This window comes from Radiomyces spectabilis (genome assembly GCF_025331425.1).
Source record: "Radiomyces spectabilis strain NRRL 2753 chromosome Unknown BYT42scaffold_8, whole genome shotgun sequence".
Lineage (NCBI taxonomy): Eukaryota > Fungi > Mucoromycota > Mucoromycetes > Mucorales > Radiomycetaceae > Radiomyces > Radiomyces spectabilis.
In genome coordinates, this window is record NW_026251933.1 from 1 (window position 1) to 25,347 (window position 25,347).

A 25,347-nucleotide genomic window follows, 5' to 3' on the forward strand; every position below is an offset into this window, starting at 1 on the left:
GTTTATGGTAATCCAAAACCCGCGCAAACAATGACACCCTGTTACACGAGCACGCGCTTTAGGAAGCACCCTGCTCTTGCCTTTTCTGTCGCCCAGAACTGAACCGTTTTCCCTCTCCCACAGTCGGCTGTCCTTGATTGCAACTCCGACTACAACCCCAACCTTTTGTTTTTCTCTGTCCCAACCCAACCGTAAGTTGTCTGCCACAGTAGCTCATCACCATCCTCTCCATCATCCACATAACATCTACCATTGAACGCTATCGACAGTCAAACTGATTCTGAAGCCAAAGAAAACTGAATGCACTTGGACTTAAGCTTGAGGTATGGTACGCATCGTACTTTGTTCTAGGGGAAGAAGTGCGTCCGAGTTGTCGATATTCTTCAGCGTGATCACCTGTCGCCCGTATACAAAGCCCAAGCCTTGTCGAAGACTGGACTGCCACCAATTACTTGCGGCTATTACGTTGAGCATCGACATGAGGAATTGCGACAAAGTCTATCCGCTGATAAATTGTTGTTTTTCCATAATAAGGGCTTATTTTAACTCTTGGTTCAGAGAAATCGCAAAAAGCCAATTAACGATTGTGTGATGGAAACATCCATTAAGACAGGATAAAATCGGCAGTGGAGGATCGGAAGTGGTGTGTTATATAGGAAACAACTTTCGTTCGAAATCAGCACTGCACAATCAATTCTGCTTACATTATGATTTGATGAAGCTGTGAATCAATTTTTAGGAGCGTTTGATCTGCAGATATCATCGTTGAATGGACTATAAACGACTGTAGTTGGTGGCATCTTCTTTGTATAGTCCGCGTTACGATAAATGACGATGTGACAAGGCAAGGGATTATATTCGACGGACGCACAGATAAAACAGGACAGAATTATCGCTCTTGAAGGGTACAGTATTTTGCTGTTGAGGAGTCTATAGAGGTAGCGGTCAATAGTAACGAATAAGCAAATCCTGCGAGATTCAGTCCTTATTGAGAGTTGTATCAACATGGGAAAATGATAATCTGAATTCAACGTGTTGGTACGAGATATGTTTTTCGTACTGGATCGGCATTTGGATGTGATGCGGTTAGAAATAAATGTTTCCGTCATGCTTATTCAACGACCTAAATGTTTAACTTTCTACATAATGGAGGGATGAGTGATGGATATATGCAATGATAGGCGAGTTATATAGTATGAATTTGGATATGACGTCGATTTAGATCAAAGAAATAAGAAATAAGAATGATCGGATATGCAGATCCCACGTCTTGCAGGAATTTGATGATGCTGATGGTGAAAAGCGCTCTTTGCCTTCCACCTTTGGGTCTGGCCAGAGCTTGGGAATACTTCTTCATTTGGGCTCGGTGTTGCTGACTTCGTGATGTCCTTAACCACGACCTTACTGCCTATCAGTACAGTAAATCATTAATGATACGGCAAACCTGCCTTTCTGCTTCATACAGTGACTTGATATAATCACGGATGAGCAAGAAAAAATTCTTTCATTAGATACGTTTTGTCACTAAGAAATGTCTACTTATGTCCATTGTTTTTTTTCTTTTTTTTGTTCTTTTTTTTTTTAAAAAAAAATGCCACTGTAATCCTTAAGCTCATTTGCCTGTCTTGGCGGGCATCATGCAGAAGATCGGCTGTTGTGCAATTGCGCACGATTTGTTTTGGTTGCCAGTTGTTTGCTCGGCAAGTAAGGATCCTTTTTTTTTTTTTTTTTTTTGGCTAAAAAAATTGGAAATCTCAGTTATTGTTCTTATTTCTGGCTGTATCCATTTCCATTATCTCTCTGTCTTCCATACAGTTTCAGATACTCATTGCAGATTTTATGTACAGTCATCAATCCCCTGTATAATCAATCATCGCACATACGATATTTTTCCATACCTGATTCGTCCATTTATCGTATAAGCAATTATCTGAAACCGATCTCTACTAGCCCAAGCAGACTCGAACCGATTACGACTAGGTCGAATATCGTGTAGTGTGCAAAGCGTGGAATATCATGAAAAAAAGAGCTGCGAAATCTTAATGTCCTTCAAAATGTCATTAAACCGAAGAAAAATCCATTGAAAATAGTCACAGAAAGAAGCAATTTCAGTTAAACGTAATTGTTAAGCTAATTATCCGTCCCGTGAATGAAACTCCGGGGTAGAACCAGCATTCGCTGCAGAAAGTTGACACCGGCACCCAACAAGAACCACTGAACAAGTTTTGGGAAATGATTGTATGTTGTATGCACCCTTGGCTGATGAAACCGTCATCCTACTTGAGACCTTTATCATAGGATATCATAATTCCAAGGATAAAATTCACAAAGTGCAAGCTACTGTGGATTGCAAGCAAGTGCGCATGGGTCGAAGCGAATACCACACCCAATGGAAGGGATACACAGAAGCATGTGATGCATGGCAAGCACCAAGAAGTCCTTAACGATTCAGCCACCATTTATCAAAAGATTCGAAACGCTCACCAAGACAAAATACACTCAACAGAACATCTAGCAATCATACCCGCAGTGCTAAGTAGGACCTTTCCTTAGATCCTAGATAGGTCTTTACTTTTTTTTTATTGATCCTATAGCAGCAGTCATTCAGCAACATGCTTCAGTAGTAATTTATTTTGACGGTTATTCCAATCAGTGTTGTATCCAACGTAATTTTATGATCCGATCACACACTTGGATGTGAGAAATCGCGGTGCAGCATAATTCTTGTTTGCTACCAGTATACATAGTGTTGTGTTAACATCAATTTTTTAAAAGAGAAAATTTGATCACGATGAGGTATGTATTGGTGCCATTATTGTTTCATTGTTTCTGTTTATGGGTAATGGGAATAACAAAGGCCAGACTTTCTCTCGTATCTTGTTCTTTGTTATTAATTTAGATTGGCTTTTTTGTTGAGTAAATTCATAGACAATGATGAGACGGTCAGTTACGTGAATCGATTGATACTGAATGGTAATTTCAGACAATGTACAACTTTTGGATTATCCAGTACGGTTTTGTGTTCGTGTCAACAATCAAAGAAGTAGTCGGCCAGCCTGGGCACTACGAATTTCAAATGTTTGCAAATGCATTGTACGTATCACGTAGTGACAGGGAGTTTTGTAAAATAGCTTTGTATAACTGTATAGTAAAGGGAAGAGCCTTATCGTGTGCACTGCGATAAAGCAGTACTGGATAAAGTCGGACTGTTGCAACGAACAGACATCCAGCGGCTGTATTTGTTAGCAACGGGTCAAGGGAGCTTCAAGCACTCATTCGATGATTATTCGAGATACCCATCTAACCCTTGTATCACGATTTGGGCGAGCCACTTGGTTGTCAAGCCCTGGCCAGTTACAGAAGAATTGAGACGTCTGGGTAAAGGATCGGAAAATAGTATTCTTCAATAGTCTCATCTGAATTAATTGTTTCGGGATGGCCGAGGGATGTAGATGTTGGCTCTGAAGCAGAGTTGTAAGCGTAAGGTGACAGTGCCAGTGACACTGATCTGCAGCCGGCAGCTGTACCACCAGGAAAAGGAAGCAAATGTGGACAAGAGCAAAGCCCATAGGAAGGGAGTAGCAAAGATCCAACGACACAGTCGTTCGCAGGAATAAAAAGAACGAAATGTGTCTGAAGAAAGCAGCAGAGGCTCTGTAATAGAATTAAGGAGAAAAGAGCCAAGACCTGACACAAAGGAATTAATAGATACGCAGAAACGTCAGCGTATGCAAGGCAACCGAGAAAAGAGGTACCACTAGTCCTTAGCATACCAAAAAAAAAGAGCGATGGCTAACGCGAGTTGAGCAGTGCTGACGCTTGAAGAAATAGCGTACCTAACAAGTGAATTATGCATGCATCAGAGGAAGGTATGAAATGTAGTTCGTGAAAAAAAATCAAGGGAATCGGGTCACTAAAGCGTTGTACTGTCTAGATGATAAGGATAGGCAAGATTAAGGACCCAATAAGTTGGATAATTTGCAGATGTAATGTACTTAGTCTTTCAGAAAAAAAAACATATTGTACACGCGAACAGTGTTTGGAAAGTAGAGAAATCTGATGTTGAGAGAAGTTGAATCAAAAAAGCTGGTGGAAAATCATGGTATTTTTTTGTGTGCGGATCATTAAGGTGTTTGTTTTTAAAAGAAAAAAAATCAATGGTGGGCATCCTTTTTCTTTTTCCATACAGTAATTCCATAACGGGTACGTTTTTCTGTTTCATGTATAAAGTGATGAAAGGTGAATATGGACGGTTAGAGTTGCGGCTGTTGATAAATAGATGAGTGCAGTGATTGTATCAGTGATTTGGCAGCAAATTAAATGATGCATTTCCAACAAAAAGTGGACAGGCTGTTCGATACGCTTGTGAGCTGAAAATTTTAGAGCCTGTACCCTCCAAATTTTCAATACTGCACAGTATAATGAAGATGAAACTAAGATGTCTTCATTTTTTTCAAAAAGTGCCTTATACGTCGGAGAAGAAATCGACGATCAGCATAAATCTCAATATCGTTTACCTCCAATTCCATGGTGGATGGGCCCTATGATCACTCACTATATTTGCTATGCGTCACAAACGGAATGTGCCGCTCTCGTGGAGATTTGATGGGAATCCAAGGCAGTGATGAAATGCAATTATATCCGTGGTGTTAAACATCGATTAGTTCACAATTTTGTAATATATCTCAATGTCACTTACCGGATCAATCCTGCCGATTCTAGCAGCATGGTACAAGTCTGTTGGCTTCTTGTTCAAGTGCCGGTCTGCTGACGCCCTAAGCTTCGGTGTTTGGATCGCAGCCTGAAATTGGCGGCCTATGGGAGGCCACTACAACCGAGTTGCCATGACTAGAATCGCGTGAAGCGACTGCGAAGAAAGTGTGAAGCGACGTGTCAACATTGGATGTCGAAGTCCAAGAAGTTGGCACTGATTGCCTATAGATAGAGTTTAGGATAGACTGAGGCATTGGCGGCTGCCATCGCGTATTAGATTATTTTAGAAATGCATACCGCAATACATGAAATCTTCCTAGAAGCCGTTGCCGTCGCCGTCAGCGGTGAGGTGTGAGGTGTGAGAGTGCACTAGACCTTTCTAGACACTGCATCTGCGTTTTTATACTTGCACCACATTTGCCTGGGTTTTGTCGTGATGTCACTCGTGTAATGTCAAATAGCAGTCCCATTATGTTCAGCAGCAAACCAAAAAAATGAACCAATCCGATAGAACGGATTAAAGCTTATTGCAAGAAAGGATTTCCCACTCTGTTCAGGTTGGGTTGTCCATCAAATATGAGTGTTGCCGGCTCAACAACATCTTCACGCGGAACTACTTCACGGTCGCCATCACGATCGCGATCCCCACCCTACAGTGACGGCCGTTATTTATCTCGATATGCCGCTCGTTATGACTCATCCAGTTACCGACCGGGCCGTAGCGGAATGTCGGCTGCATTGGACGACTATCGAGAGTTAAGGGACCGTGAGCGCGATCGCGAACGAGATCGCCCAGCCATTTTACCCAGAGATGATCGCTATACACCTCGCCTAAGAGACAGGTACACTATAGCTATACACACGCATACAGCGGACATTAACCGGCCCTACGCGACTTACAGGGACGATCGATATACTCCATATTATCGAGACGATATGTCCTTTTCCCCGTCATCATTTTCTCCTTCGTACAGCAAGCCTTCTTCTACACTTCGACGAGATAACGGAAGTCTTGAGCGAGTGAAACCAGCATCAGATACCAGCAGTAATAAAGATACAAAAGAAGAAGCTAAATTCGGTGATTCTTACACCCCGTCTACCCGCTATACCGATTGGCGCGATCGAGATCGTGACAGAGATACCTGGTTTCGAACGGAGGAACGTCGACGAGATTTTGAAAGAAGGAACCGTGAACGGGATAGGTAAATAAACGGAATGTCTGACCGCTTGACATTCCCAAAAAAGAAATAGGATAGAGTAAATGAAATCATTATTCAATGTTACCTCAGTTATATAGCTCGTTACGAACACACCTCCTATGGCCCACCACCGCCACCGAGCACGATACCTTATTCGATACCACCCTTTGGCGGAGATTCCTACCGCCCCGACCGAGATCGAGACCGCGAGCGAGACCGCGATCGCAACGACCGTGAAAGAGATCGCGACCGTGAACTCCAATCACCAAGTTCTCATGGATCTTACTTTGAACGTGAAAGAATGGAGGAACGTGATGTTTATCGGCCTTCATCCCGAGGTGCCACCGCTTCAACGGATTTTGATAGATACCGCAGTCGATCGGTACGCACCACGGATCGAGCATGCACACCAAATTATAACAGCAGCGGAGTCCTTCCACCGAAGTCAGAAATTCGCCACCGTGAAAAAGATAGGTCTCACGAACGTGGCAACCAGCGCATCGCTCTCGATGTAGGCGTTCAGAAAGATCGCGCTAAGGAGGAGACGACGACAAGTACAACATCTTCAAGTGCAGGAGACAACAGCCAATCAGGTAAAGTTGCAAAAATATTTTTGTCTTCCCTTATTCCCTTGCCTCCTTAATTTCCTTTTTCTTTTTGGTTTCTTTATAAGGGTCACGTAACATGGGTATTGCATTCAATTTAACCCGTTTTATTCATAGCTGTCCATCATGAATCAACAAGGAATTCTGAACCCATCACTTCTTCTCCTGACTCGTTCAAAAACAGTCTATTGATAGGTGATTCGAAACTCATTATCGACGCTCCACTTATAGCTGAAGCAACGGACATGATGACATCCAAGGACGAGTTAACCGTGAATGTTGCTCCTGATGTTCAATCATTCGACCAAACAGCGGAAGTTACTACACCTACCGTCCCAATGAACAACGATTTCAAGCAAGATCGATCCAAAACAATCCCCGGCGAAACTGTTGATCATAATATGCTGGAAGCACTGGGCCCTCAACTGGATACAACAAATGTAAACTCAACGATGAACATACCAACGATGACAACGCTAGCTCCTGCAACTATGCAAGCCCTTTCAGAATCACTTGACAGCAATCCAGAATTGTCACATAATCCCGAACAACAGATACAACAAGAGGCGGAGAAGTCCAAGGGCCAGGAGGAAGAATCGCACCAACCTTCACCAATCATGGGTGCTCCTACAATTGCACCCCATCAAGTGGATGTACCTCCGCAGCAAGACAATTTGTTGGAACCACAATTAACCCAGCAACAAATTGTGGAGCGAATTGATCAAATCGAGAACGATATCAGCATGTATGAAGATATGCTTCTGGATATGGCCAATGGGGCTGCTGCACAGGCATCAAGAAATACGACAATATCCAGTAGTGCAGATATTACTCCGGACGAGCTACCGCCTGGGGAGGTCATGGAGTTGGACGATGATTTTGCAGAAGAAGCCAGAAACGAAATGCTTCAAATCATTAGTGAAACGAACCCTCGTCAGGCGTTAGTAACGATCGACAATTTGCCGATGAATAATTCAAGCCGCATGCGACGACGGCCGCAGTTGCTCATTAACCAATTACGCTTTGTGGACGAGGAAGAAGATCGTTTGTGTGAAGAGATATTCCAAGAAAACCGCAGGGTAGCCAAAGAAAATTCGCGCATGTTAGGTGGATGGCAAGGAAAGAGCGAACTTGCGGATGACTGGGATAACGAAACAACGTGGGTCAAACCGTTACATGATCGCATCGAAGATTACCCATGCTTTCAGAACAACCTGCAGAGCCTTCCCAAGCTGAAGAATTTCGTGGCAAAATCACTGGCAACAAATCAAAAATTACTTCGACGGAAACAGCTTCAGCTGAAGCAGGAATACAAAGATTTGTATCTGCAGTGGAAAGAAAAGAATCTGGCTCTTGACCGAATTCGAGCTCATGAACGTAGATTGTCCGATAAATATGCTTGCCGTAATGGATCGCGCCGAAGAGCAGAAGATGAAATTGACGATTCCCTTGATGGTGCGGTCCTTACGAGCGAACATGACGCGTTACTTTTCCAAACCGAGCATGTCTCAACACCATTTGGACCTGGACAAGGACAATGGACATCGGATGCTGTACGTTCGGAAGCTGAATTGCTTGAAATCATCCAATCTTTAGAAACGGCTGAAATGCGAAATCCAGAATTCCGTGCAGCCAAAACGACCGCCACTATCCCTGCCATGATTCTGGACACAAAAGAACGAACGCGAACGTACGACGATCGAAGTGGGCTTATTGATGATCCATTGACGTATTATCATACAGGCCCTGATACAGAAGATGTATGGACGCAACAGGAAATGACGGCTTTTATGGAGAGCTACATGCAATGCCCGAAGCAATTCGAAAAAATTGCCGCGGCTGTCAAGTCGAAGACGGCGCCGCAATGTGTTTTGTTTTATTATAGAAAGAAGACGAAAATTGATTTCAAAGCATTGATGCGCAAGGGGCGTCGCGGTAAATTCAAACGCCGTGATCGTTTAGCTGCCGCGATCCGTCGTGCTACAGGGGATTCCACAATCATGACGCGAAAGGCCAAAAGCAAAGGATCTGCGTTGATGACCGATATTGGTGAAGCTCAGGTATCTCGTAAAGCCAAGGAAAAGGAGTCGGAACGTAAAAGTCGAGAATTGCGAGATCTGGAAGAAGCCAATGCTTACTGGGAAAGCGTCGCTGAACGGAAAAAGGCAAAAGCCAAATCTGTGAACGAACGTGGGTTTTCTCTGACTAGCGCTACCATCTCTCCGACAGATCAAGATAGCATCGTTAGATCGGATGACAACGACAGTGGTCGCGATAAACGACGTATGCCACGACGGAAAGGAAGACCATCGAGCTTGGTTGATCCCTCTGTACTGGCGGCGGAGATTGGCACTACGGAGCTGCCCATGGGAATGTACAGCACATCAGCGTCTCCTCCTTCATCGTCATTATCAAAGCAGAAAGAGCCTATCGATGAGAATGCAGACAGCATTACACCAACAGCAAGATGGTCCGACCGTGATAAAGACGTGGCTATCGAGGCATTTAAGGAACACAAACGCGATTTCGCTCAGGTCTCCCTTATCGTTGGAACCAAGACCGAAGAACAATGTCGCAACTTTTATCATAATTTTAAGCGAAAGTATGGACCCAACGCGTTTAACGAAGAAACATTGGCTACTGCTGCTGCTGATCCATTATTCAGCAAATCCAGTGAGGTGAAGCCGACTGCAAGTAAAAGCCATGCTCTAAATGCTGAAGAAGAAGATGCTGCTGCGGCCTTGGTAGGGTTATGTCAGATGGGAGTTGTAAATCCATCTAGCGAACAAGCGTCATCATCATCATCACCTATCCTTCCGGCTTCAATAGTTGACGAGCGAGCATCTGGTATGTCTGGTTCGCGGTCGGCGCCCAGCAGTCAAGGTCGGCGTCGACGAGCACGGACGTTGTCGAGCAAGATGGAACATTCTCGCGATGATCTGAGTGACGGCGTAGACGGTTATTATAGCGGACGATCGCCAGCAAAAACGAATCGATCAGCATTGCTGGATAGCAAGCGGCCGAATTATTCCTCGTATTGGTCTATCTCTGAACGAGGAGACTTTATGCATTATCTGGAGCAGTATGGTCGTGATTGGGATAAAGTGGCAAATGCAATGAAGTCCAAAACTGCCATTCAAGTACGAAACTTTTATGTGAATAACGAGGAGAAGATGCGATTAAAAGAGATCGTGCAAAGATTTCATGCACGGCAAGAGCAGAATGCACGGGAGATGCCGTTAATGGGCAGTGCGTTCGACAGTGCACATACATCGACAACCACGCAGCCGCATTTTCAGACAGTGCAAAGGTTCCAATTTCCAACGCCCATACCCACCGAATCTATTGTAAAGGCCCCATCTTACGTGATGCCCCGTGTCGGTTATTTCACTCCTACTCATCGCGCCACGCCTTCTGGCGAGCCACCCCAACGGTTGATCATCGATCATCGTTTCACGGGACAGTACAATTCGCCATCTTCTGATAATACGATGCCATACCATGGGCCGGTGCCTCCTGCTCATTATTCCGAGAAACCTTTACCAATGTCAGCACCAACTGGCGCTACTGTACAACCTGTTCCTTCTGCCGTCACGAAAGTAGCTGATTTGCTTAATAATGACGATCCGGCAGAAACGAAGAAGCAGAGTTGGGAAACATGGTTTGGTTCCTAAAAATATCCTTTACATGATTCTTCATTTTTACTTTTGGGTTTGCCTGGTTGTATTTTTTTGTTTTATGGGTTTTTCTTAGATATTGTTTTGTTTCGTGTTCCTCTCTTTTTTTTTTTGTTTATTGTCTTTTGTTTCTTAGTCATTCTAGCCATCCGAAAAGTGCCGGTCATTTTTTGTTCAGAAGTTTTGATATGTAATAAGATGCGTAGGGTTCTATTTTCTCGTGACATGAACGCCCTTGTGATGGTGATGTTACAAAGAGTCTAATTGCACTCATTCATTTATTCAAGCACTGGTCGTCTTTATTGAGTTGCCAAAGAGAAAAAAAAGAAGCGTTAGATCAATATGGTAAAAAACGCAGAAAAAAAAATAGCCGATAACAAATATAGTATGGGTTGATGATCCCCTATTATTTTTGTCTGTTCATTTGTGAGGACAATAGAAAAAGGGAAACGAGCTAGACGATCAGACCTAAAGTTACTAAGGGATGCTATTGGAAAAAGGCAATGTTACACCTCCGTTGGCTTAACTGAAGTTTTTGAACAGGCCGATTGTTATGTCGACTCACGGATCACTGAAATAAAGGAGCAGTCAGGACCGACCATGCAGTTGTAATAGACGATCGTCTAATCGTCTGATGCCTCCTGTAGTTATCTTTCATGGCAAAACTTGAAGTTTATTCCCTTTACCCCTGAAGATGCATTAAGAACCAGATACTTTCGATCATTTTTCGTTTGTCTCCTGGCCTCTGCGCTGAATAATAAAAAAGAAAAGAAAAAATAAAGAGAGAACCACAAGTGTAATTTAAGGAGCCAAGGTTTCTCTTCTTTTATTTTTTTCCTCGGTATCATCATCAGTTATATAGCTATTAAACTCTGTTTCTTCCAACAATACATATCCATTCGAAAAAACATGACCATGGATATACCTTCTATACCAGCGCCTTCGCATTCACGATTCACTTCACTTTTTCGTGTTCACAATTATGCTTCGCCGCCTATACACGATCATAAATTGACAACACCCAATGATTTTGGCCTTGCAGCGTGTTCAAAACCGAGCAAAAGCAACAGTTGGTGGCCCACACATAAAACCGGGTCTACCAAACGATCTTACACTAGTAGCAAAACGTTGGTCGAAGATCCTGTGGACAGCGTGTACGGTTCACGATTCTCCGCCAAAAGCGCGATATCCATGACACCGACGTGCGTGCCGACCCTCGGTCATTCCAGCACTAGCAGTATCAGTAGCAGCATCTGTAGCGGTGTCAAAACAAGTGACGACACACTTTCCTCTGATCGTCCTCCTACTATGCGTATGCGACCACAACCACATTTGCGACGATCCTATGCTGCCAACAGTGTAAAAGTTCGCGAAGTTCAAGTGGGTCCCGGAAGGTGAATACATAAACATATCGATCATGAGGACGCGCATGCTGATAAGAAATTTCTGTCTCTTCATTTTAGTTTTAGCAAGATCCGATTGCTGGGAAAAGGGGATGTTGGCCATGTGTACCTGGTGAAACAAAAAGGAACCGACAAACCATTAGCCATGAAAGGTAAGAAGGACGTTTGGGCCTATTATTTTCAATGAAGTAGGGGCATGTTTGATTTTTTCATGTCATTAGTTTCTCTTGGATGCTTATAACTCCTTGGCTCGTCAACTATGAGACATGAACATACTACTCCTTTTTTTTCTGATAAAGGAAATGCAGGAATACTAACTCACGGTGCCAAATTTGTTTTTAGTTTTGTCCAAAAAGGAAATGATCCGCCGAAACAAAGTGAAGCGAGTATTGGCGGAACAAGAAATCTTGGCAAGCTCAAATCATCCCTTTATTGTTACACTCTATCACTCTTTTCAGAGTCAGGATCACCTTTATTTCGTTATGGAATATTGTATGGGTGGCGAGTTTTTTCGAGGTAATCTTTCATTTGGCGCAGCACCATTTAACAATGAGGCTTATACATGCGGTTTTGTTTTGTCATTTAGCATTACAAGCTCGTCCCGGTCGATGTCTAAACGAACAAGATGCGAAATTTTATGCTGCCGAAGTCATCGCTGCACTTGAATATCTTCATCTGCAAGGTTTCATCTATCGCGATCTCAAACCGGAGAGTAAGTTGAAAATATGCAACTCTTTTTACCTTGCATACATTTGCGATTGTCTGCGAGCTTCGCCATTGACAGCGTTGATACATAGATATATTGTTGCATCAAAGTGGACATCTTATGCTTTCGGACTTTGATTTAAGTAAACAATCTTTTCCGCCGGGCGCTCCTGGCATCGTGAAATCGAGCTCGGTTCATATTGTAAGTCTATTTATCCCCGCAGATGTTTGTACACACAGGCTCATGATGTCTAATGTTATGCAATAACTAGCCGCCTTCGATTGATACGAGAAGTTGCATCGCTCATTTGCGAACCAATAGTTTCGTCGGCACTGAAGGTAAGAGCAAACACTTGGCTAAAAGAAGGCCATGTTTCACACCAAGTAATTGAAATCTAACGAGTGTTACTCATGGATAGAATATATTGCGCCAGAAGTAATCCACGGATGTGGCCATACAAGCGCTGTAGATTGGTGGACACTTGGTATCCTTATCTATGAGATGCTGGTAGGTGACATGAATGCCATTGACTGCTCAGCTGCTTTTTTTATTATTTCGTACACCTTTGCTTACTTTCTTCCTCTGTTTCAGTTTGGTACAACACCTTTCAAGGGATGCAACCGAAATGATACCTTTACTCGCATTCTACATTCCGACGTGCACTTCCCTCCTTCACGACAAAATCAACGTCACCGTAAACATCAGCAAATATCTTATCAATGCAAGCAGTTGATCCGGTATTTACTCAATAAACAAGAAGATAAAAGACTTGGTTCTATCGCCGGCGCTTCCGATGTGAAAGCCCACCCCTTCTTCAAATCGATTAACTTTGCTCTGCTCCGACATATGACACCACCTATTACGCCCTATAATACGCATATTCACCATCCCCAACTCTCGCGAAAATATAGTGACAGCTTTGAATTAGACCAAACCGAATCCATGCATTATCAAGCCCCACCTTCAGATCCATTTGCAAGGTTCAATTCAGGTGAGTTAAAAACAATCAGCGTATACGGACATGATTAGAGACCTGACTTTGTATGATTCTTCAGTGACATTGTATCACGAGGGTGACTCTGATTCGGAAAGCGTGATCTATCCCGAACATTAATAAGCGACCCATGATACAGGGGCACAAGCTTGCATTGCATTAATCTCTTCCTTTCCCACAACTCATTTCAAAACAGGGCTGGCATTCCCCTTACGTGTATATTGTACTTCAAAAAGAAACCAAAGAATATCTGGCAAATTAATTTCATACTATAAACATCACCATTGTTTGGTACTCGCTGATAAAAAAGATCAGGATTCTCTGCGCCTACAGTTACCCCATATTTTACGTGTAAAAAATCATCAAAAAGGTTCATGTGTACAGTGGATCCTTGCCACTTTAGTTAAAAAGAGGAATTCGTCATTCAAAGTATTGTCTTTTCACTTGAAAGAGTTCAGCCCTAATATACTGCCTATCTGTGCATCCACAGGGAACTACTAGCCGCAACTCCGAAGACTCATGCTATTTCCCACGGGCCGCAATCTATTGCATTGCTCTTCGGTCACCACTTCGACTCTTCTCTACGTTGTTCACGGCTTGCCGTAATTTTGAGTGTATCTATCTTTCATCTCTCAACGGCTGTTAGTGGGAACAGTTTATAAAAAATTTGAAGAGTATAACAACATCCCATTTGATAAGTCGAATCCGTCTATTTGTAATTGTAAATGTAATTGTAATGCAACGGACTTTAGGGCTTAGCATTCTGTGCGATATCCTTCCGGGAAGACCAAAAAAGAATAATTGCAAATGACTCTTCTGCAATAAGTAACAAAGTTCATTGATATTGGATTCACGAGCATGTTACACTAATTAGACAGCTTGGGTTTAACGTACGATATGCTTTGGCGTAACCGGACATCGGTAAAAAAAAGTCATCAGACTATAATCCGTGCAAGGCGCATGGAGAAAAAGAAGGAGGATAAAAAAGATTACGCTATAAAGGCAAGGAGGGCACACCTTCTGTGCCACACTGATCAGCTCTTAAGGGTTTTATGTTGACCTCGTTAAACTTTATTATGCGACCTTTGTTACATTTTTAGTTCTCTGTAATCTCACATGGTACGCCATAGCTAGGAAAGAATTCGTTCTGTAATACTCATGGTTGATTATCAGTTCTGCGAACGTTTAGCTTCCTTATGTTGTGCGCATCTCATTCGGATATAATGCATCTTGCCTCTCGTTACAGTAGAGTTTTTATTCAAAGAGAGCTATTTGAGAGGTAGCGAGATGACAATAGCCATAGTCTCACTTTAAGGCACTTATTCCAATGATAGTCAATATGTTCACTGATACACACTATGTGGGTTTACCTCATTTTCGTTCGCTCCTTCTCCGTAAGCCAACGGATTTTGCATTTTGCGATTGCTGCGTTGGAGGGCGTTGGATAATACTTGACCTTATGGAGAATGAATGTTGTGCATTGCGATTCTGAAGAAAAGCTGATGCCCGAAAAAGCGTGATTGTTTTTGTTTATTAACAACTCGTTGAAGTGACCTGAGTGTCAGAAAAAAGCGCAATGCAAAAAGTTTCAGAGAACTCCTTCCTTGGAACGCGATGAGCCAATAGAAAACGAGGTTTTCCTCGTGAGCATCTTTCAGATACTCAATCCGCCTTACTTTCTCTGGTTTATCCGTGTGCCTCTCTTTGTTTCTTCGCTGATATCCCGGTTTCATATCTAAGTAATAATGCGATATATCAAGTGGCAAGATCGAGCGATTGAGAGTACTTATGTTTTGTCCCGGTCATGCCGCAATAAGATATTGGTGATGCATAAAGCAGCCATCTACTATCCGTATGCTGCACAATTACCGGCAATTCCGTCAACGCTCAATCCAGATGAGGATCGAGAAAATGCACTGAAATCAGATATGGTAAATGGCAATAAGATTTTCAGCGAGACTCCATCTCATCCAGGTCATTTGTCAACCTCTGATTAGGCCTACAGCAAGTGTTTATGTTGCAATAGGTGCGAAAGCGTAAATAGAAAGTCAAAGAAAATGACGCTATGTAAACCAAACAATAGATTGCTTATCTGTTGTGTTGTATTGTTTTGTTTTTCCTGCAGTGACTTGCGCTACCCGGAAACAGCGGCAAAGTTCAAGTGCTCCGTGTGTGATACGATCAATGACTTGAAACCGCATTTGCTTAGGCAAGAAGGGAGACAGATTTCGTCGGCTCTTACTCTCAAGCAGCTGAAGCGTGTCGTTGCAGAGTGCAAACGAAATAAGAAGGCTGCCAAAGAAGTCGGCAATAGCACACCTGAAACTCACGAGTCCGCTCAATTTTTTGAGCCTGTGGGAACCTTGATAGACACTGTATTCGGCAACTGGTATAATCTTAACAACAGCTTTAGCAATGTAGGCGATCGGGCACAAAAATACGCTTCTCTGAACCATATAATGACTAGCTTGTTATATTAACTGTAGGGTTATGACGTATCTTTGAAAGAATGTGGCCTCGCTTTTGATGATATACAATGTGCATACCGGATTTTGTTGAACCTGGCAAGTCAAATCGTTCTCGATGTCTCCTTCGTGTATCACTGAAATACTTATGCACTATACGGTATCCTTTGTGATTTTCTCATCACTTATAGCATGTCGATATAGTGCGGAGATTAATGACCGCCATCGAAAAGCTGCTTAAACGTCCTGGGATTCCCTTGCGAAGGATAAGCGATATACGCTTCTTGCTTATCATCCTGGAAAACCCTCTTTTAACCCAGCACAAATTTCCCATGGAAGCGAAATATCATCATCACCTACTCAAGCGTATATATGGTATTCTCAGCTGTCTCAACAATGAATGCCATCATGCACTCGTAAACTGGCTCACAACGTAGGTCGATTATCCTCATTATATATTAGCAAGCGAAATGTTCACATAATACAATTTTCGCGTAGATATCCAACGTTTGAAAATCATATTGATCTCGTTCACACTTTTATCAATTACCGAATTCAGCGCTGCAGAAAACGCCCGAAACAGGGTTCAATAACTGCGTACGCAACTGACTGGAAATTAGCCAGTGCGGCGCGTATTATGGCTTTATTATGTAAGAAAAATCACTTCCCGGTTATGAACTTCTTTGTCTCATACATCTGTTCTGCGTAGTTGCTGCTAACACGCAATCCCCTAAAATGCCCCTGTTTAAATTTTATAATATCATGATCGATACTGTTGACCTTTTAGCAGATTATGAATCATGGCAATCTCGCACTGCGTAAGTCTTTTTACATCATATGATCCAAGTTGTTGTGCAATGCGCTTTTCTGTCTTGACAAGTTCATTCTAGTAAATTTGCTTTCTGTCAATATCCCTTCTTGATCAGCATGGGAGCCAAAGTCCAAATCATGGAATCCGACGCCAAGCAGCAAATGGAAATTAAGAGGCGCGAAGCGATCTACAACATGTTGGTTTATCAGAAGCCATCCTCGCCTTATCTGACCTTGCATATACGGCGAGACCACCTCATCGAAGATTCCTTGCACCAGGTAAACAGCGATTCTTATACCGTGTCTTTCATATCAATCGATTGATACTCGTTTTCATTTAATTTTCTTTAGTTAGCGGAAAACAAACTGGATCTGAAAAAATCGTTGCGTATCGAGTTTGTGGATGAAGAGGGCGTCGACGCTGGAGGACTGCGAAAGGAATGGTTTCTATTACTCGTACGGTCATTGTTCGATTCGCAATACGGCATGTTCACTTACGACGAAGAGTCCAATCTATGTTGGTTCAATCCCGCCAGTTTCGAAAATGAGGATCAGTTCTTTCTTGTGGGAACCGTGCTGGGACTGGCGCTTTATAACTCCATTATTCTGGATATTCACTTACCAACGGCGTGTTATAAAAAGTTGCTGAACCAAGAAGTAGGTCTCACTGATCTCGGCGTCTTTCGACCTTCTCTAGTACATGGTTTTCAGCAGCTGATGGCCTTCGAGGGGAACGTGGAAGATGACATTTGCAGATCCTTTGTTGCCGAACTGGATGTGTTTGGAGAGCGCCAAATTGTGCCGCTCGTACCGAATGGAAAGTTCCGCGTGGTCAATAATAGTAATCGGCAAGAGTTTGTAGATTTGTTTGTGGACTTTATCTTGAATCGGAGTATCGAACGACAATTTAATGCATTTAAGGAAGGATTCTACCACGTCTGTGGCGGCAATGCATTATCGGTAAACTTCCCCGATGTATTATGTAGCGCAAAAGCGGCCCGCACTGATAAGGTTTCTTAATCAGTTATTCCGACCCGAAGAAATTGAGTTACTTATTCGCGGGGCCGATTTACCGTTGCAAATGAACGAATTACGGAACCAGACCGATTATCACGGTTTTGATGAGAATGAAGACACGATCCAGTAAGTGTGTCTTTGTTTACCTACCATCTTCTGTGGTACAGACGAATCCGGTTAACGTATGATGTAGGAATTTTTGGAGTATCATGGAAGAAATGCTGCCGGAATTGCAAAGAAAACTGTTGATGTTTGTCACAGGAAGCGATCGTATACCTGCGACAGGTACCAAGCAAATGCGGCTTCAGATAACATGTGGCGGCGAGGACTGTGACAGGTAATTGCCTCTATGATATTGCAATTGCGTTTTTTTTTCTTATGTTATTTTGCTCAACGGAACGAAATTGGGTAGATTACCATCGGCTCACACTTGTTTCAATCAACTAATACTGTACAAATATGCGAACAAAGCCAAACTTCAGCGACTGCTGGAGATCGCTATTCAAGAAAGTCAGGGCTTTTACGTGAAGTAGATGCTTATTCTCATTCTCCACACATTATACCCATCATTTTTATGTAGCTCTTTACCTCGAGAATATAATTTTTTCTCTTTTTGCTATCGGAACTGTTCAAGAAAGAAAAAAAGCAGAAACTTTCTCAACCTTGTTTTCTTTGAAACAGTAACTGTATGGAAATTAGCCAATCACAGAACGTTATATTCTTTTCTTCCTGAGCGTAATTCATTCTCCGGAGGCTCAATAATGAACTGATGTGCAAGTATTGTTTCAGACCCTCCACGCCACGCGGCAAGATAGAAAAAATAATTTCAACAAGATGAATCCGATTTGTTTTTAAATCGTCAAAGAATTTCTTTTCAGATAATTCGTATAAATACAAGATCCTTTGCTTGATCGCGATCTCTTGGCCTAATACTTAGCGTCTGCCATCTCTATTACCTGACTTGCACATGGATAAAAGCCAGCAGGATGATCTTTACTGCTTCTGAAGTTTGAGTAATGAAGTTGAGCCTTTGCAACTCTGTCTGTTGTTATGACAATAAAAAAAATCGGCAATATCATGCCATATATATTTCGAAAACGGATCATCCATGAAGGGAATAAATCACGCGAAACTTTGTAATGTATTTTCGTACTATATGTATCAAATCTAAGCACAATTACATGGCTTTTCCGTGTCATTTTATGTCCATCCTGGTGCCAATCGAACTTTCACTGTAGAGAAAGGCACGGCATAAGCGGATGCAACGCCTGCTATCCATCCGGGAGCATCATCGTCGCTTCATCGGAATTGGAAAAAAATTTCTGTATCAGGATGTGATCACTAAACCCATGCCAAAAAAAATGACAAGAAAAAAAAATCATTTCATCCTCCCCTTCAAAACTTTAAATCTCAGACGGCATGATATAAAAGACATAGACGCAACTTTTTCCATTTTCGCTTTCCCCAATCTTTCTAACATGCTGTCACAAGGATTATCTCATATTGTGCTCAACGCGAGCACAGAGGGCGGTTTCGAACGTTGTATCGACTTTTACCAGCACCTCGGTTTCCAGAAAGTACTCGATCAGGATACAAGCGAGAAAAAAGTATGGTTGACACTCACGGCAAGCGACGCTTCCAAAGCTACCGACGTGACTATCAAGTTGGTCTTATGCGAAACAACTGCCACCGAAGAGAAGCCGTCGGACGTCGACTGGAGCGTGGAAGATCGCAGCATGGTTTTCACTGTCGATGATATCAAGGTAGGCAAACAAGAAATGGAAAAATGAGAAATTTTTTGTTTCGATGGAAACGAATTTCCATGGCTTTGGGTTCATCATGCACTCCGTTGACTCTGCTGGTTGCTAGACTGTGAAAGACCAATTAGACCGACTGGGTTGTCCATATCAGGAAACATCCGAACAGTTAAACCATAACAGCCAACCATTTACCAAAGTGTATACGCGCGATCCACTATATAACGTCATCGTGTTGACGGAGCAATCCGCCTGCCACGCCGGATTTTTACCGGCTGCCGCTGTTGTGGCTGACGAGTCGGGTGACCGTAAAAAGATTGGTGTTTTGACTTCAGGTGGTGATGCACCTGGTATGAATGCCAGTGTGCGTGCCGTGGTCCGTTACGGTATCAGTCGAGGCTGTGATATCTTTGCTGTGTACGAAGGTTACCAAGGTAAGTTTTCCACTTGACGCAATGGCTGGGAAGATGCGGGAAACCGAAGATCGATAATCTGATATTGAAATCATATTAGGTTTGGTTGATGGCGGAGAATATATTCGCAAAATGGATTGGAAAAGTGTCGATGGATGGTTGAGCGTGGTATGTAAAGAATATAAATATTACAAAGAATTAGAAAAAAGTCTCGATTGCCAGCAGACGGAATAACAAATGGATTCTGTAGGGTGGTACAAACATTGGTACAGCCCGTTGCATGCCTTTTAAAACACACGAAGGTCGTCTTCAAGCCGCTGAAAACTTGATCAAGAACGGTATCGACTCTTTAATCGTTTGCGGTGGTGATGGCTCTCTGACAGGTGCCGACGTCTTCCGTTCCGAATGGCCTGATTTTGTTAGTGAGTTACATAGCACCGGCCGTATCACAGACGAGGAAGCCAAGACGTACGGCCATTTGACTATTGTCGGCTTGGTCGGTTCCATTGATAACGATATGTCAAGCACCGATATCACGATCGGTGCCGATACAGCTCTTCATCGTATTTGCGAAAACGTGGATTCAGTTCACACCACTGCTTTATCTCACTCGCGTGCATTCGTAATCGAGGTGATGGGTCGTCATTGCGGTTGGCTTGCGTTGATGGCTGGTATCGCTACGGGAGCTGATTTCGTTTTCATTCCTGAACGTCCGCCACCGGAAGATGATTGGGAACGCGTCATGTGTGATGTTGCTTCGCGCCATCGTAAGCTCGGTAAACGCAAGACTGTCATTATTGTCGCCGAAGGTGCTATCGATAAAGCCTTGAATCCTATCAAAGCAGAGCATATAAAGGATATCTTGACCGATCGTCTTGGTTTGGATACGCGTGTCACTATCCTTGGTCATACTCAGCGTGGTGGTTCTCCGTCTGCTGCCGATCGTATTTTGGCCACCATGCAGTCTATTGAAGCGGTGGATGCCGTACTCGAGTCCACACCCGATATTCCCTCTCCCATGATCGGCATGAGTGAAAACCGTGTCACTCGTGGTCCTCTCATGAAGGCCGTGAAGCTCACCCACGAAGTGGCTCAAGCTATCAGCGAAAAGAACTTTGCCCGTGCTATGGAATTACGTGATCCTCAATTTTCCGAAGAATTCGATGCCTACACGGCAACTACTATTTTGGATGACAGCCAGATTCGTTTACCTGAGCATCAACAAATCCGTATGGCTATTCTTCACATCGGTGCTCCCGCTGGTGGTATGAATGCCGCTACCCGTACCGCTGTTCGCTATGCCCTTAATCGCGGTCACACGCCCATTGGTGTGTTCAATGGATTCTCTGGTCTTGTCCGTGGTTCGATGGAAGAAATGAACTGGATGCGTGTTGACGGTTGGACATCTTGCGGTGGTTCCAAGCTCGGTACGAACCGTGCTGTTCCTGGTGTTGATGTGGACATGGGTATGGTTGCTTACCAGATCCAAAAGCATCGTATTCAAGCTCTCATGCTCGTTGGTGGTTTCGAGGCTTTCAGCAGCTTGGTTCAGTTGGAAGCCGCCCGTGCCAAGTATCCATCTTTACGCATTCCTATTTGCTTGTTACCTGCCACCATTTCTAATAACGTTCCCGGTACCGATTTCTCCCTTGGTTCTGATACTTCGCTCAATGCTATTGTTCAATCGTGTGATGCTATCGTGCAATCGGCTCAATCTTCCCGTCGTCGCGTATTCGTTGTTGAAGTCCAAGGTGGTCGCTCGGGCTACCTTGCCGTTGAGGCTGGCCTCGCTGTTGGTGCGAATACGATCTATATTCCGGAGGAAGGCATCAATTTGGCACGTCTGCAGGCTGATGTTGACCATTTGACTGCTTTGTACTTGGCTGATGATCCTGAGAAATCTGAAGGCAGAGTTGTCTTGCGTACCGAGGCTGTGAGCAAAACGTACTCCACCGACGTTATCAGTAACATTTTCAAGGAAGAAGGTCACAACGTGTTTGATTCTCGCACCGCCGTTTTGGGTCACATCCAACAAGGTGGCACTCCCTCCCCTCTTGATCGCATCCGTGCTACTCGTTTGGCTATGCGCTGTGTCCAATTTGCTGAAGAGCACTCCATTGAGGCCTTGAACGAAGCCTACCAGAAGAACAAGTCGACTCCTATCGAAGTCACCAACAGTCCTAAATCGGTTGCTGTTGTCGGTATTGCTGGCCACAACGTCACCTTCAAGTCGGTGCAGGAACTTCTTCCAGTGACTGATATGAAGAACCGCAAGCCCCGAGATGCTTGGTGGTTCGATCATCGTACACTCGTCGATATGTTGACTGGACGTACTCTTTTCACAGTTCAAAAGTAAATTAGAAATATGATTTTTTTAGAGGAGATGTTGTATAGGTTTTTTGTTTTTATTTTTTATTTTCTTTTATATTTCACTCATGGTCATATATGTATAAACAGCATGTTTCTTTCTTGCAAGCTAAACGGATAAATAAGGAGTGACTGAAGTTTTTTTTTAATCGAATAATAAAGATATGGGATGGCATAATATATTACGAGAAAGAGTAAATGACTTGTAAATAATATAGAAGCAAAAAAGATAAAACAAAATAAAGTATGGTGGATGAGAAGAAGGGAGAAAAACAACATGTGGCTATTGCTCCAGTCCGTGAACACCAAAATCTAATATTTCGAGACGTGTCACATTGTCACTATAGAAACGACATGTTCTTTCTGTGAGTCAAAGAGGCAATGCAGAAGGAAGCACAAACATACCTGATCACCGCAGCAACACATCTTCTATCATCAAAAGCTACTCTCCAAATGCCATTGACATCGACAATAAGATCACGGATAAATTTGCCCGTTTTGACATCCCACATCTTCACACCGCCATCCGATCCAGAAATAAGTTTATGCTCGTCGTGCTGGAAGGAAGTAATGGCGCCCTGGTGTCCATGCAGTACATGCCGGCAATCGCCGGTGTCTGCGTCCCAAACCCGAAGGGATGCATCTGCCGCAGCACTCACCAGCGTATCCCCTGCCAATCCTAAAAGACCCACCAAAATGGTGTGACCTTTGAAAAATGATGAATATGTCTATGTGAGCTGCATGCATCCATCGATACATAGGACACAGTAGGGAGTCGAAAGCACCTTACCTCGTAGTATCCGCTCGCAAGCGCCCGTTTCAAGATTCCAAATACGCACAGTGGTGTCCATACTACCACTAATACATCGATTTCGTTCCATATCCAAAACAACTGAATACACTTTTTGCATATGACCTTGCAAGACATGTTTAGCTTTGCCAGTCGCAATATCCCAGATCCTGACCGTATGGTCATAACTTCCGCTGGCGAGAGTGTTTCCGTAAGCTGCTAACGCACGCACAGATTGTGTATGTCCAATCAAAGTATGTATGTGGAACGAGTCACTTGAATTTTGATCCACATCCACCGGTGCTATAGCATCCGTATCGTCCAGATTCGGTAATCGCCATATGCGTAAAGTGGAATCGCGCGAACCACTCACGATTAGCGGTATGCTCGGCTGCATCACAGGAGGTTGATTCCGTCCAGGATTGACATTGGTTGGCAAAACGATGCTGAGACAGCGTACCGTGCTGGAATGACCACGGAAGATATATTTACAGGTGCCCTTTTGAATATCCCACACACGAATCGTGCGATCGGTGGAGCCTGTGACTAATGTGTTACCGACATACCGCAGCGCCCATACGCCACCTTCATGGCCGCTGAGTTCTCGCCGCAGCTCGCCAGTGCGGATATCGTAGATATTGATGAGCTCATCGTCGGAACCGGTGATAACTTTATCCTCGTCGAACTGAAGGCATGTAATCACGTTGTTGGTCTGCCCAAATAGTCGAAGACGATGAACTCGATGGTATTTCCAATTGAGACGGGTGGTATAATGACGGTGGAAAATTGCTTTGAACGGATGGTCACCCAGAGTGACACCATACTGCGGTTGCTGTTCCGTATCCGGGTTCGGTTCCATTTTTTCTAGCTCCCCAATGACCAGCTCTTGTGATACGTTGGATACTTCTTCCTTTTCGGTGATAACGAATCTCTCCTCCAGGATTTTGTGGCGCCACAATTCTGCATTACCATCAATGAGCTTTTTCCAGGTTCTGTTGACACGAGTGGCACGGCAGAGTGAGCGAAAATCCAAATGCAGGAGAATGCGATGGGTAATATGCAGAGGTAATAAGGAAAGAAAATCAACTTTGAGAACATCGAGGATCACGGAATTCGTCATACGAAGGATACTCAAGGGTGATCTTCGCAAGAGCTGAAACAGGAAATAGGATTGAATATCTGGCGGGAAGATTTCAAATCTGTCGATGATTGAAGGGGTTGCGACGCAATCATGGCCCTCTTGATTAGGGGCGAGTGACGGTGTATGCCAAGATTCATCGACATCAGAGACAGGGGATGGCAAAGCGGAATTGGGACTGTCAGCTGCTGCTGCTGGCTCCGAACTTGAAAATACAGGTGAATGCTGGGCAACAGACAACTGAGAGGTATAATCTGGTAAAGGGGAAAGCGACCGACTGGCCGCCCCTGTGTCAATTGGAGGGTCATGGTAGGTATCGTCGTGGGTAGATTCCCTGGTATCAGTGGCCGACACAGTAAGCGCATCTCTTGCAGCAGACAATGTTTCCGCCCGTTTCGTATAGCGTCGCTCTTCGAGAAATATTGACGAAGCGGACCGTTTCCGCAAGGACGAAAAAAAGATCTAGAGACAAATTAACAACATTAGCAGTGTGCCCAACAATGTAGAAGCTTAAAAGTTGGACATACATCTAAATCTGATGGTATCTCCTTCGTTGATGAATGGGGCGATGCAGATAAGTTTGGTTTCAACTGTATATCTTTTATCGCTGGCGGTGTTTTTGCTCTTGCTAAGGGATAGTTATGCTCATCGGATGGACTAAACTCCATTGATGGCCAAGGCGCGGTGGCATGTGCAGATAACGGCTGCGACGGCATTGAATCGGCCTCATTTCTATCAGAATCAGTTATATTAGGAGTGGATAAAGGTGACGATAGTTGCATTTGCGTCGATGGCAAGTAGTCACTGCCATTGTTCATGATGTATGTGATGTATGGAAGATGATTGAAAAATATACAAAGAAAGGATACGGTGAGGGCAGTTCAGGATGCTGCGGATGTGCGCCTTTTATTATTGAGCAAGTCAATGTCACAAAATGCAAAAACCAAATATCATATCGGAGCTACAAATAATAATAAAAAGTAATCGAGTAACTCGGGTCAGAAACCCGTTGGTGCACATAAACAGCTGCCACATGATCATCCTCCTTGCCTGTTCGGTGAAACAACAAAGCAACATAAGTGGCCAGATCAAGAACATTAAAGTAACTAATTCGATAGAAGTCATTTTCACAGAAATAAGAAACGATGAGCCCACAATCTCCAGAATATGACAGAGTCCCTGAATTTTCGTTGAAATGCCTTGGAAATCGGGCTATCTCCACTGAGCCAAGCACGTTCGTCTGTAGCATCGTCTCCGCAGTTATTGAATTACTGTAGAACTGACTTCTTTTAT

General features: G+C 43.5%; 6 protein-coding genes across 6 annotated transcripts; 5 read left to right on the top strand and 1 right to left on the bottom strand.

Moving 5' to 3' along the window:
• Positions 1 to 2,986: 2,986 nt before the first annotated feature.
• On the top strand, positions 2,987 to 3,410 carry BYT42DRAFT_546657 (uncharacterized protein; the record flags this gene model as incomplete). The annotated part of the gene is made up of 2 exons (XM_051565897.1): positions 2,987 to 3,093; positions 3,155 to 3,410. 2 exons carry the CDS (start codon positions 2,987 to 2,989, stop codon positions 3,408 to 3,410), a joined length of 363 nt encoding a protein of 120 aa, XP_051422031.1.
• A 1,822-nt stretch (positions 3,411 to 5,232) lies between these two features.
• On the top strand, positions 5,233 to 10,429 carry BYT42DRAFT_605598 (uncharacterized protein). Its single transcript, XM_051571129.1, has 4 exons — positions 5,233 to 5,555; positions 5,616 to 5,915; positions 6,003 to 6,505; positions 6,635 to 10,429. Exons 1-4 carry the CDS (start codon positions 5,290 to 5,292, stop codon positions 10,189 to 10,191), a joined length of 4,626 nt encoding a protein of 1,541 aa, XP_051422032.1. The 5' UTR covers positions 5,233 to 5,289; the 3' UTR covers positions 10,192 to 10,429.
• Positions 10,430 to 10,998: 569 nt separating this feature from the next.
• On the top strand, positions 10,999 to 13,628 carry BYT42DRAFT_572730 (kinase-like domain-containing protein). The gene is made up of 9 exons (XM_051568638.1): positions 10,999 to 11,588; positions 11,658 to 11,749; positions 11,940 to 12,113; positions 12,184 to 12,309; positions 12,395 to 12,504; positions 12,575 to 12,641; positions 12,722 to 12,810; positions 12,895 to 13,294; positions 13,359 to 13,628. The coding sequence occupies exons 1-9, from the start codon at positions 11,104 to 11,106 to the stop codon at positions 13,415 to 13,417; spliced, it is 1,602 nt and encodes a 533-aa protein (XP_051422033.1). The 5' UTR covers positions 10,999 to 11,103; the 3' UTR covers positions 13,418 to 13,628.
• Positions 13,629 to 15,042: 1,414 nt separating this feature from the next.
• Positions 15,043 to 18,122, top strand: BYT42DRAFT_614707 (uncharacterized protein; the record flags this gene model as incomplete). Its single annotated transcript, XM_051571882.1, has 12 exons — positions 15,043 to 15,228; positions 15,295 to 15,323; positions 15,423 to 15,714; positions 15,784 to 15,891; positions 15,954 to 16,195; positions 16,261 to 16,412; positions 16,472 to 16,580; positions 16,653 to 16,851; positions 16,924 to 17,532; positions 17,597 to 17,715; positions 17,783 to 17,926; positions 18,002 to 18,122. 12 exons carry the CDS (start codon positions 15,043 to 15,045, stop codon positions 18,120 to 18,122), a joined length of 2,310 nt encoding a protein of 769 aa, XP_051422034.1.
• Positions 18,123 to 19,620: 1,498 nt separating this feature from the next.
• Positions 19,621 to 22,115, top strand: BYT42DRAFT_498139 (6-phosphofructokinase; the record flags this gene model as incomplete). The annotated part of the gene is made up of 3 exons (XM_051564543.1): positions 19,621 to 19,780; positions 19,860 to 19,927; positions 20,010 to 22,115. Coding segments are annotated over 3 exons (2,334 nt in total), but the record flags the coding sequence as incomplete, so codon positions are not given.
• Positions 22,116 to 22,262: 147 nt separating this feature from the next.
• Positions 22,263 to 24,985, bottom strand: BYT42DRAFT_367232 (WD40-repeat-containing domain protein). The gene is made up of 4 exons (XM_051563256.1): positions 24,582 to 24,985; positions 22,917 to 24,516; positions 22,532 to 22,832; positions 22,263 to 22,467 (listed from the first exon to the last, which is right to left on the bottom strand). The coding sequence occupies exons 1-4, from the start codon at positions 24,870 to 24,872 to the stop codon at positions 22,410 to 22,412; spliced, it is 2,250 nt and encodes a 749-aa protein (XP_051422036.1). The 5' UTR covers positions 24,873 to 24,985; the 3' UTR covers positions 22,263 to 22,409.
• Between the last annotated feature and the right edge of the window lie 362 nt (positions 24,986 to 25,347).

Excerpts from the sequence above, each read along its gene's own strand:
- BYT42DRAFT_605598 (XM_051571129.1), top strand. The coding sequence starts at position 5,290 with ATGAGTGTTGCCGGCTCAACAACATCTTCACGCGGAACTACTTCACGG. Across the intron at positions 5,556-5,615 it reads ACACCTCGCCTAAGAGACAG|GGACGATCGATATACTCCAT; the intron begins GTACACTATAGC and ends CGCGACTTACAG. Across the intron at positions 6,506-6,634 it reads AGGAGACAACAGCCAATCAG|CTGTCCATCATGAATCAACA; the intron begins GTAAAGTTGCAA and ends TTTTATTCATAG.
- BYT42DRAFT_572730 (XM_051568638.1), top strand. The coding sequence starts at position 11,104 with ATGACCATGGATATACCTTCTATACCAGCGCCTTCGCATTCACGATTC. Across the intron at positions 11,750-11,939 it reads CAAACCATTAGCCATGAAAG|TTTTGTCCAAAAAGGAAATG; the intron begins GTAAGAAGGACG and ends ATTTGTTTTTAG. Across the intron at positions 12,642-12,721 it reads TAGTTTCGTCGGCACTGAAG|AATATATTGCGCCAGAAGTA; the intron begins GTAAGAGCAAAC and ends ACTCATGGATAG.
- BYT42DRAFT_367232 (XM_051563256.1), bottom strand. The coding sequence starts at position 24,872 with ATGAACAATGGCAGTGACTACTTGCCATCGACGCAAATGCAACTATCG. Across the intron at positions 24,517-24,581 it reads AGATACCATCAGATTTAGAT|ATCTTTTTTTCGTCCTTGCG; the intron begins GTATGTCCAACT and ends ATTTGTCTCTAG. Across the intron at positions 22,468-22,531 it reads TGTGTTGCTGCGGTGATCAG|TGACAATGTGACACGTCTCG; the intron begins GTATGTTTGTGC and ends TCGTTTCTATAG.